This window comes from Vulpes lagopus, chromosome 10, assembly GCF_018345385.1.
Source record: "Vulpes lagopus strain Blue_001 chromosome 10, ASM1834538v1, whole genome shotgun sequence".
Classification (NCBI taxonomy): Eukaryota; Metazoa; Chordata; class Mammalia; order Carnivora; family Canidae; genus Vulpes; species Vulpes lagopus.
In genome coordinates this window covers 57,205,813-57,219,631 of record NC_054833.1, presented here as the reverse complement: position 1 = coordinate 57,219,631, position 13,819 = coordinate 57,205,813, and the positions used below count along the sequence as shown (strand labels likewise).

At 61.0% G+C, this 13,819-nt stretch overlaps 1 protein-coding gene across 4 annotated transcripts; it reads right to left on the bottom strand.

The window, feature by feature from the left end:
- Positions 1 to 5,938: 5,938 nt before the first annotated feature.
- AIPL1 (aryl hydrocarbon receptor interacting protein like 1) lies at positions 5,939 to 12,120 on the bottom strand. 4 transcript variants are annotated; one of them, XM_041772115.1, is made up of 6 exons: positions 11,910 to 12,120; positions 11,184 to 11,363; positions 7,931 to 8,119; positions 7,107 to 7,283; positions 6,808 to 6,949; positions 5,939 to 6,254 (listed from the first exon to the last, which is right to left on the bottom strand). In XM_041772115.1, exons 1-6 carry the CDS (start codon positions 12,003 to 12,005, stop codon positions 6,052 to 6,054), a joined length of 987 nt encoding a protein of 328 aa, XP_041628049.1. In that variant the 5' UTR covers positions 12,006 to 12,120; the 3' UTR covers positions 5,939 to 6,051. The 4 variants fall into 4 exon arrangements, with proteins under 4 accessions (XP_041628049.1, XP_041628050.1, XP_041628051.1 ...); XM_041772116.1 differs by having other exon boundaries at positions 11,184 to 11,327; XM_041772117.1 differs by having other exon boundaries at positions 11,184 to 11,304; positions 11,917 to 12,120.
- Between the last annotated feature and the right edge of the window lie 1,699 nt (positions 12,121 to 13,819).

Here is a 13,819-nt window from a genome sequence, read left to right as displayed (position 1 = left end):
CCCGCCCCCAGTTGCCCTGTGTGTCCCTTCAGTGACCCTCCCCAAACACATAAGGCACCTGAGGCTTGTCCCAAAGCCCCTGGTTCTGTCCCGCAGCCGGACAGTGAGCTGGGAGCTGGCCCCATGCAGACACAGAAGCAGAAGTCAGGAGGCTGTCACCGGAGCAGTAGCACATCCCCAGACTGCTTGGCCAGTGGTTGAGGCTTCACCAGTGGGAGAGCCCCTAAAACATAAGTTCCCTTTCTTCCCAAAAGACCCCCTCCCACCTGCGGAAGAGTCCAGCGTGCATGCATGTTCCTGGCGGCCACAACTTCCCTCCATGTAAGACTCAGGAACCCAGTTCCTGCCACCTTGTGTCCCACGGTCCTCTGAGGCAGGCCTCGGCCAGCTTCTTCTGTAACCGGCCAGACTGCACGTGTTGCAGGTTTTGTGCATCAGGATGCCCGTGTCACAACTACTCAGCTCTGCTGTCGTCGTGGGAAAGCAGGTCCAGATGAGACCTGAAAGGACGGGTGTGACCAAATGATGGTAAACTGTACTCATGGGGCACCTGGGTGGCTCAGTGGTTGAGCATCTGCCTTCGGCTCAGGGTGTGACCCCTGGGGTCCTGGGATCGAGTCCCGCACCAGGCTCCCCGCATGGAGAATGCTTCTTCCTCTGCCTGTCTCCACCTTTCTCTCTGTGTCTCTCATGAATAAATCAATAAAATCTTAAAAAAAAAAAAAAAAACTTTACTTGCAAAGGCAAGCAGCAGATGGGAATAGCCATGTTCCAATAAAACTTTATTTATAAAGACACTGCATACCAGGTTTTCACATGGGCTGTATTTCGTCCCCTGCTCCCAGGGAGCTGAGGGGTAAGGAGAGGGCCTAGGAACAGTGCTTTCAGTCACATGTCACCCCCGCATCCGCTCCTGCACCCCCTGTCCCCCGCTCCATGGAAGGACAGCACAGGTCTTGGTGACAGGAGAGCCTGGGCACTGAGCTACTGAGTTATGTTCAGCTGGCACTTCTCAAGCGCCTACTGTGTGTGGCAGGCTCCACGCTCCATGGGGAGATGGGCAGCCATAGGGACACGGCTCCAGCCCGGGAGGAAGCAGGGTCTGTGTAAATGGAAAATGCAGCTGCATCTGATCTATGCCACGCGATCCCTTTCTGAGGCACTTAGTTCTCAAACAGGTGAGAAGCAGCGCCCCACCAGGCGTTGGAGGAAGAGGCACAAAATCCGTAGAGGCATCGCGGCAGGCGGGTTCTGTCTCCCCTGACTCCCCTGTGCCCAGTGCCGACCCAGCTCACAGACGGCTCCCGGGTTTGCTGGGTGGGAGACACACCCAGGTCCTCAGGCTCCTCCACAGAGCTGGGCGCTAGGGGCTTCTCATCCTCTGTGTGTGGGTTCGTGAATCCAAGCCAGAGACCCCTGATTACTGCGAAGGCAAAGGGGAATCGTTTGCACCCCCCCCCCCAAAGAATAAACGTTTAGATCCCTGGAGTAGAGGGCTGGGAGGGAAGACTTGGATCTAAGAATCTGTAACATGAACAGTTGAGGATTCTATTTTCTTAAGATTTTATTTATTCATTCATGAGAGACCCAGAGAGAGAGGCAGAGACACAGGCAAAGAGAGAGCAGGCTCCCTGCAGGGAGCCCAATGTGGGACTCGATCCCAGGACCTGGCATCACTACCCGAGCCAAAGGCAGATGCTCACCCACCGAGCCACTCAGGAGTCTCTGGGCCTCATTCTTTTAGAATGAAGATGGGGGATCCCTGGGTGGCGCAGCGGTTTAGCGCCTGCCTTTGGCCCAGGGCGCGATCCTGGAGACCCGGGATCGAATCCCACATCGGGCTCCCAGTGCATGGAGCCTGCTTCTCCCTCTGCCTGTGTCTCTGCCTCTCTCTCTCTCTCTCTCTCTCTGTGTGTGTGTGTGTGTGACTAATAAATAAATAAATAAAAAAAATTAGAATGAAGATGGATGGGCACCCCTGGGTTGAGTAGGTTGCGGGTGGTCTGCTAACACTTCTTCCCAGCTGCTTGTTCCTCAAACATCCTGAAGACCTCATTTGGCACCCAGATCATTGTAAACAAAGAAACAGAAACTGGCTACTTAGTATTTCCGCAAACCCCATGGCATCCTGGGCCTGAGAGTTCAAGGTGCCACCCTGGAAGAGCAACCTTGGGCCCACCACCCCGACCTCCCATCCCCTGCAAGGCAAATAAAATGCTGAAGTAGTGACCGAATTCATCAAATAAAGGGTGCCTCTCTCTGTCTCTGCCTCTCTGTGTCTCTCATAAATCAATAAATAAAATCTTAAAAAAAGAAAAACAAAACAATGGGGCCAGCTGGCTTCGTTGACTGAGGTCTTGACAACATGGGTAGGACTCTCTGGGCTCCCCCGAGAGTATCAATTGTGAACAGGTTGAAAGTTGGGACTCACACAGAAGAGATGAAGTATACTGTGGAGGATGACGGAGCAAAGGAAGATGACGGTGGATGCGGAGACCAGGTCTTTGGCCTACAGGGAAGTAGGACCTGCAGGGAGACGCTCTGGTGATCCCCTCGCCCCACCTGGGCCCTGGGCACCGCTGCTGACCTCCCGGTGTGGCAGCTGACATGGGAGCTGAGCTCAGGGATGTGCCTGTCCATCAGGAGTCTGCCCCTGTGTCGCTGACCAGTCCACCCTGGACCCGCCGCCTGCACATATACCACGGTCCTGGCTGCCATAACAGGTTCCCACCAACAAGGTGGCTTAAAACAACATGGCACTTATTACCTCACAGCCTTGGAGTTCAGACACACAAAATGGGTCTCACTGGGCTAAAATATAGAGGTTGGCAGGGCTGGGCTCCTTCTAGGAGGTTCTGGGGGTGAATCTGTCTTCTGGGGAGCACCCGCGTCCCCAGGGAAGGGGCCTCTGTCTCCACCTTCGTGGCCAGCAGTGTCTGGCAAGGTCCCTGTCACACTGTCCTCACTCGGGCCTCCTCTTCCCTCTTCCGTGTCTAGGACCCTCGTGGTCCCCATGGTCCGCCAGATGCTCTGGGTTGGTCCCCCTATGTCAGGGTCAGCTCATTGGCAAACTCCAGTTCCATCTGCAGGTTTGACTGCCGTGCACCATGTAACCTCATGTATTCGCAGGCTCTGGGTGTGACCCAGAGGCCGCATCCCTGCTCCTCAGCGGGGGTTGCCACAGAACTGGATGTTGAGCTGGAAGGAGGGTCTGGGTGGCCGGTCCTAGAGCCACCGCTGGCACAGAGACACTGTCAGAGCAGCTCCCAGTCCAGGAGCCGAGCAAAGGGATTTGTCAGGAGAAAAGAAGAGCAAACCTGAAAGGTAAGTGCACAGAGAGCAAGTGTGCGAAGGGGCGTTAGAAAGCCCCCCCCCCCGCTGCCTCCACACCCACACGGGGGAGGACAAGACCTGCGATCCCAGCGATCTGGGTGAGGTGGACATGGGCTGTGGGAGGTCTCTGCCCCATGGGTCAGGTTCCTTCTAGTCACTGACTCAGCTGCCCTCACCTATAAGAGCCCAGCCTCCCCACTGCATCTGAAAACTGGGACAATAATGACCCCACCCATAGGGTCACTGGGGGTGAGTGCTGGCACATGCCTCTGGCAGGTCCCCTCCTCTCAGATGCCTCACTGGTCAGACTTTGCCTCGTCCATTCTCCCCGCTTCTTTTCTCCCTTACACATACACACGGTGCACATGTGTGTGCACACGTGTACACATCTCTGTGCAGACATCCGGGTGCACATGCACACAGGCACACATGGACATGGGCACAGGCACATATACATGCATGCACATTAGAAGTGCACCATGTATGCATGTATATGTGCACACAGAGATGTGATGCACTTAGACACACATATGTGCACACATGTACATACAGACATGTGCATGTATGTGTGTCCTTTTGCATTGTGCCTGTGTGCACCTGTGTATACGCACATATGTGCACTTGTGTCTGCATGCCTGTGTGCTTGCATGTGCATGTGTGCACATATCTGTGCCTAAGTGCCCGCCTGTTCTGTCCACACCTGCCCACTGCACCTGATTGCACCTGCCCCACCCCCCACCCCGTTCCACACCTCGCACCTGCCTGCCCCTGCCCGCTCCATCCCACCCCACCCTGCCCCTGTCCCCGCCTCGCACCTGGGTGAAGCCGCAGGATGTCACTAGTGTGCTCCAGCACCTCGTAGTACTCCTCCTTCTTCAGCAGACACTGGCAGTAGTTGAGAATCAAGGTGTTGATCAGCTTCTCCAGCTTTAGCCACTGCACCTCCCAGGGCTTCTCCTGCAGGGGGCGGAATGCCTGTTGTGAGCCAGGCCTGCCTGCCCCCCCAGCCCCGCAGCCACCTCCCCCCACCCCGCAGCCTCTCCCCCAACCCCGCAGCCGCCCCCCCGCCCCCTCCCCGACCCCACAGCTGCCCCTCGACCCCGCAGTGCCCCCAACCTTGGTCTGCAGGTTCCTCAGGCAGACGATGGCCTCCTGGTACTTGGTGGAGGCATCATTGTAGCGGCCCGAGGCCTAGTCACAGCAGCCCATGGGGCAGGAGGTCAGGGCTCGTGGGGAAGTACCGTGATGTGTGCTGTCACCAGGTCCAGGCCCCAGCCCTCCGCCCGGGGACCCCTGGCCCCTTGTTCCCGATGCTCCCTGCTGGCCGTCTGGAAACTGGGCCCTTGCAAAGGACGGGATGCTCTGCCCATGTCCCCAGGCCTCCTGTCCCCACCTGCCCCATGGCCAGTGGGACCTCCCTGGAGGCTGTGTAAGGGCCACAGGCAGGCTGCAGGGTTTGCATTCCCTCCTGCCCTCTCCCTCCCTCTCTCTCATGTACACACATGCATGTGCACACACACCAGGGTGAGAAATGCCTGGCAGGGCAGACACTACCAGGGAGGAATGAGGAGAGCGAGGCTTCCAGAGGTAGAGGTGGCCTCTGGCTGAGGCTGAGTCGGGGGCTCGGGACCCTGTGTCGCCATATGTGGCTGACCCTAGTCCACGGACCGCATGGCATGGGGGGGTGCCGTGGACTCTGGCAGGGTGAGAGTCTCTGGCCGCGCCTGCCCACCCACCCACCACGGCCTCAGCACCAAGGCCAGGGCAGCTCCAACAGCGTCAGGGTCGGGGGCACATTCACGCCTCAGTCCTGCTGGGGGTCCTGTGTTGGGGGAGAGCCTCACTGACCTCAGGAAAGTCCTGCTGTGGCTTCCCTGGCTCCCGGCGTTCCCCGGGGCTGACCTCCTGCCTCCTGCCCTGCGGCCTCGCACCTTGGGGGCAGAACCCAGCACCCGTGGGCCCCTGTCTTCCCCAGGGCAGGGGCTCAGACCTCAAACCTCCTGCTGCCACACAAGGGGGCGGGTCCCACATCATGGTGTGTGCGGCGTGTGCGGCACCCCCACCACCACCCGGAGCAGCCTCACCCTGGGGCCCAGGACCGGGGCCTCAGAACAGCAATCACAGCACCGCGCAGGGCCTGTGGGGAACTTATTCTATTTATTGGTTTCATTCATTTAGAGTCAAGGGAGGACAGACAAGGGAGGACGAAGCGCAACGTAGGATTTTGGCTACAGGAGTGAGGTGTCCGTAGGCAGTGGGGATGGTGGGGAAGGAAGTGCCATCAGCCGGCCCATGCTCTTCTAGAGGATGGGTGTGGAGCTACAGAAATAACCAAGGGAAGGCTGAGGAGGCTGAGGGAGGTTAGGAGAGGCTGGGAGAGGCCGGAGAAGGTAAGGGGAGGCCAGGGAGGCAAGGAGAGGATGGAGAAGGATGGAGGACATCAGGGGAGGCAGGAGAGACCAGAGGAGGCTGGGGAGTCCAGGGAAGTCTCTGGCTGGGGAGGCCAGAGAAGGTAAGGGGAGGCCAGGAGATGCCAGGGAGCCTAGGGAAGGCAGGAGGAGGCTGGAGGAAGCCAGGGGAGACCAGGGAGGGAAGGGGAGGCAGAGGAGCCTGAGGGAGGCCAGGGGAGGCAGGAGAGGTCAGAGGAGGTAAGGGGAGGCTGGGGAGGCCAGGGGGAGTCCAGGGGAGGCTGGGAAGGCAGGGGAGGCCCCCTGCACCCTAGCCCAGCATGTTCCGGCAGCGCAGCCGCTCCTCCTCCCGCTTTTCCTCCAAGCGATTTTCCAGAAGCCGCAGCTCCCTGCGCACAGCCTTCCCCATGGATGGCTCCAGCTCCAGCACTTTCTGAAGGTCCGCCCTGGCCTCGGCCTCGTTCCACACCTCCGCGTGAGCCCGGGCGCGCACGTAGTAGGCCTTCACGATTCCTGAAGGGGATCAGCCCAGCCTTGAAGGCAGCCCCCGGGAGGCCAGGCCTCACCTGCCCACAAAACTCCTGGCCCTGACCGTGATCCTTAACTTTTCCGTGTCCCTGAGCTGCGGCCTGGGCAGTAAACGGGGACGATTCTGGACCCACTTCTGTCCCTCGTGGGGACCCTGCTCATGTTCTCCCCCACAGGCTCCCCGAGGACTCTGGGCCCCACCGCGTGCCTATCCCCGCGGCTGCTCCAGGCGCCAGACCAGGCGAGGTGAGTGGTGAACTAGTGCCTGGTGTCCAGGAGGAGGGCAGCCGGGACCCAGTGCAGCCCTCACCTCCACACAGAAACACCTGCTGGTGGTGCCAGCGGCTGGTGGGAGTCCCAGCGGGTGGGTGCCTGAGCACGACCGCCCCCCACAGGCCCCTCACTGCCCTGCTCGCACCTGTGTGCACCTGCCTGTTCTGTCCACACCTGCCCACTGCACCTGATTGCACCTGCCCCACCCCCCACCCCGTTCCACACCTCGCACCTGCCTGCCCCTGCCCCTGTCCCCGCCTCGCACCTGGGTGAAGCCGCAGGATGTCACTAGTGTGCTCCAGCACCTCGTAGTACTCCTCCTTCTTCAGCAGACACTGGCAGTAGTTGAGAATCAAGGTGTTGATCAGCTTCTCCAGCTTTAGCCACTGCACCTCCCAGGGCTTCTCCTGCAGGGGGCGGAATGCCTGTTGTGAGCCAGGCCTGCCTGCCCCCCCAGCCCCGCAGCCACCTCCCCCCACCCCGCAGCCTCTCCCCCCCGCCCGAAGCCGCCCCCTCTGCCCCCCCCACCCCACAGCTGCCCCTCGACCCCGCAGTGCCCCCAACCTTGGTCTGCAGGTTCCTCAGGCAGACGATGGCCTCCTGGTACTTGGTGGAGGCATCATTGTAGCGGCCCAGCTTGAAGAGCCGGTTCCCCTCTCCATGGAGGATGGGTACCGCCTGCATCTTCTCCTCATTGTTCAGGCTCCACGTCTCCCTCTGGTACTCACTTGGGGCCTCCACCTGCCCCAGGAGCAGCCGGTGGTGAGGCAGGGACCCTGGCTACCCACACCCCCTGCGGCCTCTGCATGGTCCATGGGGTAGGAAAGCAGTACGAGCCCGTGGGCTGGGCCCATCCACAGACACAGGGGATGGAGCCCTGGGCCTGGGGCCTGTGCTAAAGCAGCACCTTTGTGCATGTTAGGAACACATGGCCCTTGTCGACATCAGACTTTGAATACTCAGAAGAGTCACCATACTTGTTTGTCCAGAACAAGACCCTTTATTGCCAACTGCTGGGAAAGCGTTACCCTAAAGGTTCAGGTGTACAAAGTATAATGTCCTTAGAGGTGACGCCCTTGTGCAGTGTGCAAACTGCACAACTGTCCGAGCAGGCCCACTAAGGCCCTTTGTGGACACAGTTCTCTTATTTATCAGTTCACCCACGTAGCCCTCAGGCGGAACCTCATCCTTGGCCATCAACTGACTCGCAACCCGGGCTTGATGCTCTCCCATCACCCCACAAACGAAGGTGTGGCTCGTGAACTGTCTCATGCTCTAGGGAGAAGGCAGGTGATGCCCCAGGCCATTGCTCACCCGCTGCCCACCCCCCAACCCAGGCTCTCTGGGGCTGGGACCGCCCTCTGCACCCCCTCCACCCCAGGGCACACCTGCAGCAGCTCTATCATGAAGATGAGGGGCTGCGGCTCCTTCTGCAGCTCGTCCAGGTCCTCGTAGCCCAGCGTGTGATAGGCAAACATGTTGGCCAAGCCGCACGTGTGTACGTGCCACTCGGTGGGGTCCTTGCCCTCCGCCACCTGCCGCAGGCTCCGGGACAGGATGGGGTAGACTCCTGTGTGCTGGGGGGGAGACAGCGGATGGCACAGGCCCCTGTGCTCAGAGCCGGCCCGGCCCCCCTGCTCTCCGCCCCTGCCCACCCCTGCTATGAACTGCGGCTGCCTGTGCCCCTGGCAAACTCCTCCTGCTACAGCTGCCCATCTCTCAGTGACCTGGCCAGGGAGGCACTTGTTCCCATCAGAGGGTGAGTGAGGGGGGCACCCCAGAGCCCAGGGAGACCGAGTAACATGCATAAGGTCGCACAGCTGGGAACACAGAGCCTGGATTGCAGCATGCCTGTGGAGGACACATGGTGTCCGTGCTCGGCCCTGGCATACTTCTGTCCCCCAGGAGATCGGAGCCTGGGGGGGGTGTCTATGGGCTGTGGGGGGAGGGGCAGCTCCAGGGGCTAGACTGGCCTCCTGCTGGTGCTACTGGGGATGAGCAGGGAGCCTGGGCCGCACACCTGTGTGTGCACCTGTCACAGTGCGGCCATTGTGGGTTAGAGGTGGGACAGATACACCCCTGCTCCAGGCTGGATGGACAGCGGCGGGGAAATTAGCCCTACAGGCCTCCACTTCCCCATCCACAAGCTGTCTCCGAGAGCCCCCCCCAGCCTGCACGGGGTCAGCGACAGCCCATCTCAGGCCCCCCTAGGCATTTGCAGGAGCCACTCAGTGCATCCCCCAAGTCAGGGAAGGTCAGCCTGCCCAGCCCCCACCCCACCCCCGCCTGCCAGGATTAGCCCAGAACACAGCCCGAGGCTCCTTCCTGACAGAAGCCACCAGATGGTCGTTAATGCCACAGGGATCAAGGCTGAACTAGGGAGGGAGAGCCCCCCCCCAACTCGGGGTGGCAGGCAGGAGGGGGAGGGGATGGCCCCCAGCTCCAGCTCGCAGGCCTGCCTCCCAGAAAGGGCACTGAGCCAGGGCCCGGGTCAGGTGGCTGCCCGGGCAGGAGACACCTGCATCCTAGCAGAAGCAGAACGGTGGGCAGCAAGAGGGCTCGGGGAGCACCGGGTGCTGGAGGAAGAGGAGGAGGAGGAAGGCCAGGGACAGATCCTGAGTCCTGTGCCCACTGGGCGGCAGCAGGAGGGCGGGGAGGGCAGGCCCGGTCCTGTGCTCCAACCCAGCCCACCTGCCTGGCACAGGGGTGGGCAGAACAGCAGAGCCACACGTGGGGCTCCAGCCCCAGGGACTGGGACCCAGTTTATGAGCCGGGCCAGGGGCGCTGGGATCCCCACGCCTCTCCTGGGCCTCAAGGTCCCAGTGCAGCTCTGTGTGCAGGGCTGTGTTGACACTGGAGGCTACAAGCTGGTCACAGACCACATTCTTCAGGTCTGGCTTTGTCCTATCCTTCATGTGTGCAGTTCTGGTCGACTAAGTAACCAACATTCAAATGCCAAGGGACTCAGATTTCTGGCTCATCCTAAAAGCTCAGGACCCCCGACCGCATGCCGAGCATCTGGCTAGAGCTGAGGACCGGCGGCCCCATTTGGACCAGGCGGATGATCTGCGGCCAGCCAGAGCTCCTGGCCCCTGTGGAATTTGAGTTTGCGATCCTTGGCCTCGCAGTCCTGGGCTCCAGCACAAAATCCCGCAGACAGACCATCATCCCAGATGCCACCTCTCTCCCTGCGGGTAGACCTGGAGAACTCCTACTCACCCTCCAATACCCAGTCCAACAGCATCTTGAAGATGATTCCTCAAGACCCTAGAGCGCTAGTTGCCCATGGCCTATGGCCCCACAGAGGCCTGCCCTCCCATATGTGCAGCTGCCCTGCACTGAAATTGCCTGAGCGTGCATGCCTCCCACAGGACTGGGTTCCTTCCAGGGCAGAGCTTGGTCTGTTTCATTCCTAACATACAGCCCGGTTCCAAGCTGGTGCCCAGGGAGTGTTTTCAGACAGACAGACACGCAGCAGGCACAGGACAGGCAGCTGCGTAGCGACGCCAAGACTGGATTATGAATAACATGGGTCGAGGGGACAGGAGGGTGAATTGGTTCCCAGGTGCGCAGATGGAGAAAGGGGGGTACATCGCGGGATAAACGTCTGCGGTAAGTGCATACAGGTGCGTGTGTGCATGTGTGCACGCGTGGGCCGGGAGGGGACACAGCGGGCTGTCGGAAATGCAGTGGTTACCACGGCACCAAGGTTCCCAGCCTGCGAGCCAGGCCGAGCCTCAGCTACCACGTGGCCCCAAGGTCAGAGCCACAAAGGCTGTCCTCCCATAAGCAAAGCCGGCAGATATCACCTCAAATGACCCAACACCGCAAGGAAGCCATTGTCTGAAGACTGCTTATCACAACACAATTCACCTCTTGCTAAACCATCAGGACTGGTAGTGAACAGACATAGTTCACCTGGTGTGTGCAGGTGACCCAAGATGCCAGGGAGGAGGCGGCGGGCCAGGCTGGGTCAGCTGTGAGGGGACTGCAGATCCCCCTGACCCTGACTCTTAACCCGTTTGACCCACAGCAGGTCACTTCCCTTCTCTGCCCCTTATGCGTCCTCGTCAGTGAAACAGGGATGTTAGTGTTTGGAACTCCTCTAGCACATTCTAGAAGAGGGCTTCGCTCACCACCCCATCACCTATCCCCCCATTAATATCATCAATCATGATGTTGAGAACATTCTGATAATATTTCACAGACGTACATGTTAGTATTTGTGGACATGAGGAGGCGTGACCTAAACCACGTGGGGTGAGGGAGGAAAGTAGCAGGGTCCCAGGCGAGGTGGCTGCCGTGAGAGGGGGGGTCATCAGGGGGCTTCCTTGTACCTTTTGCTGACTTTCCTATACATGTCAGGGTTTGTGTAGGACACGTTCATTTAAACGTCAGTGGGTCCGGCCATTTCCATGTGGGCCACGGAGCGGGGAGGCAAAGTCCCATGGGATCTGATGGCTGTGCATGCGGTGGGGAGGTGGGGGGGGCAGCGCTGGACCCCACCACCACACGGGCTGTCAGTTTGGGAGCATGTTGTTTTGAGGGTCTCTTCTCCATCAGCATGGCAGCGGGGGGAGTGGATGCAGGTGGCCCCCCACGCAGGAGGCCGCGGCAAGTGTGGGCAGGCAGCATACTTACAATAGAGTCGCACCAGAACTCGGCCACCTCGCCCACGCGCATGGATGTCAGCAGCACCTCCCAGACCTCCAGCTTGAACATGTTCCCAATGATGATGTGCATGGGATGGCCCACACGCTTGCTGTCGTCGATCACTGTCCGCGCCTCGTCGCATTTTGTTGTGCGGAAGTGAAAGATGACCTGGTCACCAAGGGAGGGGACTCTGGTCTGAGACAGGCTCCCGCCGGCACTCACAGGGCTGCTCAGTCAGCTCACCGCAGGGCAACCCCCCGCCACCCACACACAGCCCCTCCTGGGGGACCCTGTCCCTCTCTGGTGGCAGCGGTGGCAGCAGCAGCAGCAGTGGCACTGCAGTGGGGAAGTCCTTGCTTCCAGAGGTCCCAGATTGGAGGCCCTGGGCCCAGCCAGTCCGCTGTCCAGGGATGTCCATCAGAGACATATGGGTGAAACCAAGACTCCCAGGGCTTCTGCTTCTCGCTCAACATTCGGGGCTCCAGAAAATCCCCAGAGCCCCCCACCATGTGCCCCACAGTTGACCCCAAAGGATCAGAACTTTCCAGGGCATGGGCAGCATGTCAGAGCCTCCCTGATGCCCAGGTGCCAATGACCCTGGGCTGCCCACCTGGCCGTGTTCTGGCAAAGCCCATGGCGCAGTGGGGACGCAGAAGGGCTGCCTTGGAGCTTGGTGGGGGGGATCCCCCCCTGGACAGAGAGCAACCCACTCACCCGGGACCCCGTGAGGAAGTTTGGGAGCTCGCCGGTGCCCCCGTGCAGAATGGTCTTCTTGACACCTTCCACATTCAGGAGCAGAGCCGCATCCATGGCCAGGGATGGAGGGAGGTGTGTGCTTGGGCGCAGTAATCTCCCCAGGGACAGACACCTGGTGTGGGGATTGGCCCTGCCCCCCTGGGTGGGACAATAAGCCCTAAGCCGCAGCCAGGCCTCCTGACACCCCCTCCCGAGCAGAGCGGTTTCCAGAGAAGATGGGTAGGGCACAACCGTGCGGCGCCTGGTGGCCCAGTCAAGTCCCTGCCACCAGTGCCATCCCTGCCTCCCCTCTTTCCTGTTTCTTCCTCTTCTCCCCCCAGACTGTGTGCCCCGCCCCAGAGGAGGGGACACTGGGGACTGGGGGTGGGGGGGGTGGGGAGGGGTGGGGAGAAGGTTTCTGGGGGTTCTGAAACGGGGCAAGGGAGGGGACAGGGCTGTGGGGTAGCTCTGTGCTCCCCTTTGGAGGGTCTCACCTCAGGGGTCTCTGAGCCCTGGGACCCAGACACAGACCACCAGCGAGCCTGCCAGCCCCTCCAGGCCCCTGGGATCGATGCCTTCAAGGCTCGGTGTTTGGCGCCACCTGGCGGCCAATGGAAGCGGCGGTGCAGGGGCTCTGAGGCCTGTCTCCCCGTGACCCCACACTGACACTGGGGCGCCCCAGGGCGGGGATAGGGGTGGGGGGAGCACTGCATCGTCAGCCCCCCTCCACCGTGCAAAGGGCTCTCCCCGCCTCTCCCATCCCAACTGGTGCCCCCGGCTGTCTGCCACCCTCCAAAAGCCTGTTTTCCCCACGGAGATTGGAAGATCCCCTCCCCTGTGCCCCCTAGGAAGCTGAGGGGCCCAGCCCCTCCAGGACACCCCCAGGAGCCATCAGCACAGGGGAGGCCCAGCCTGAGCCCCCACCCCAACCCCCAGGGTCCAGCCCCTCTGGGTGCCCTCCCAGCTGTGGGGCAAGGGCACAGGGCACAGGGGCCTCTGCTCCACCCTCCTCGAGGGTCCTAATGCACAGGGCGCAGGGATGGGCATCTCGGTGTGGCAAGTACAGAGAAAACAAAAGTGATTGCCACAAAGGCGGAAGGAGGGGGAGAGGAGGAGGGCAGTCACGCGGGGTGGGGGCTGCTCCCAGGGTCCTGGCCCTGTTGTCCCCCGCACCATGATGGTTACGTGGCCGTTTGCTTTCACATACTCACTATACTAGACCCTTCGTGTCAGGCACTTTGCTGCCAGCGATGGCTGCTTCCTCCCCTGTAGCAGGTGCAAAGGCACTGGGCACTGCCGGGGGTCCAGCTGATAGATCTGGCCCCTCCGTGGGCAGAGGTGGGAGTGGGCTGCGGCCAGATGCTCGGGCCACTGCCTCCACATGGCCCCCCAGACGAACCTCCTAACAGCCCTCAGGAAGACAGAGCTGTCTATGCCCACCGCTCCTCGAGCCCAGTGAAGGCTGTGCAGGGCCTCAGGATCCGCCCCAGGCTCCTCCACCCGACAGCCTTGGGGGAAGATGGTGCTGGGGACAGGTCTTCTGTCCCTCACCCGCCTTCTTCACCCTGAGCTCCGCACGGTCCTGGCATTTCACATGTTTAGGGTCTGCTCCTTCCAGCCCTGAGCATCCCACGGGGTCTGGAAACTGCTGGACTTACTGCCCTTGGCCTGGAGCCCCCAGGGTGGGGCAGGGTGGGACAGGCCCCCTTCCATCCTCCATCCTTCTCCTCCTCTCCGGTGGAGGCCACGGTTGGACCCCCAGGAGCGTCCTCCTGGGACTGGCGCTCTTTCCTTACAGGGAGGAGCTGGAGCCCCTGTGCCCCGCCCCAGCTAGGAGCCCCCCCCCGCAGCCCCGCCCTCACCCACTCCACCCCCGCAGCCCCCGCCAG

Coding starts and splice junctions, on each gene's coding strand:
- AIPL1 (XM_041772115.1), bottom strand. CDS start 12,005: ATGGATGCGGCTCTGCTCCTGAATGTGGAAGGTGTCAAGAAGACCATT. Junction 11,364..11,909: donor ACTTCCTCACGGGGTCCCGG/GTGAGTGGGTTG, acceptor CTTGGTGACCAG/GTCATCTTTCACTTCCGCAC. Junction 8,120..11,183: donor AGTTCTGGTGCGACTCTATT/GTAAGTATGCTG, acceptor TCTCCCCCCCAG/CACACAGGAGTCTACCCCAT.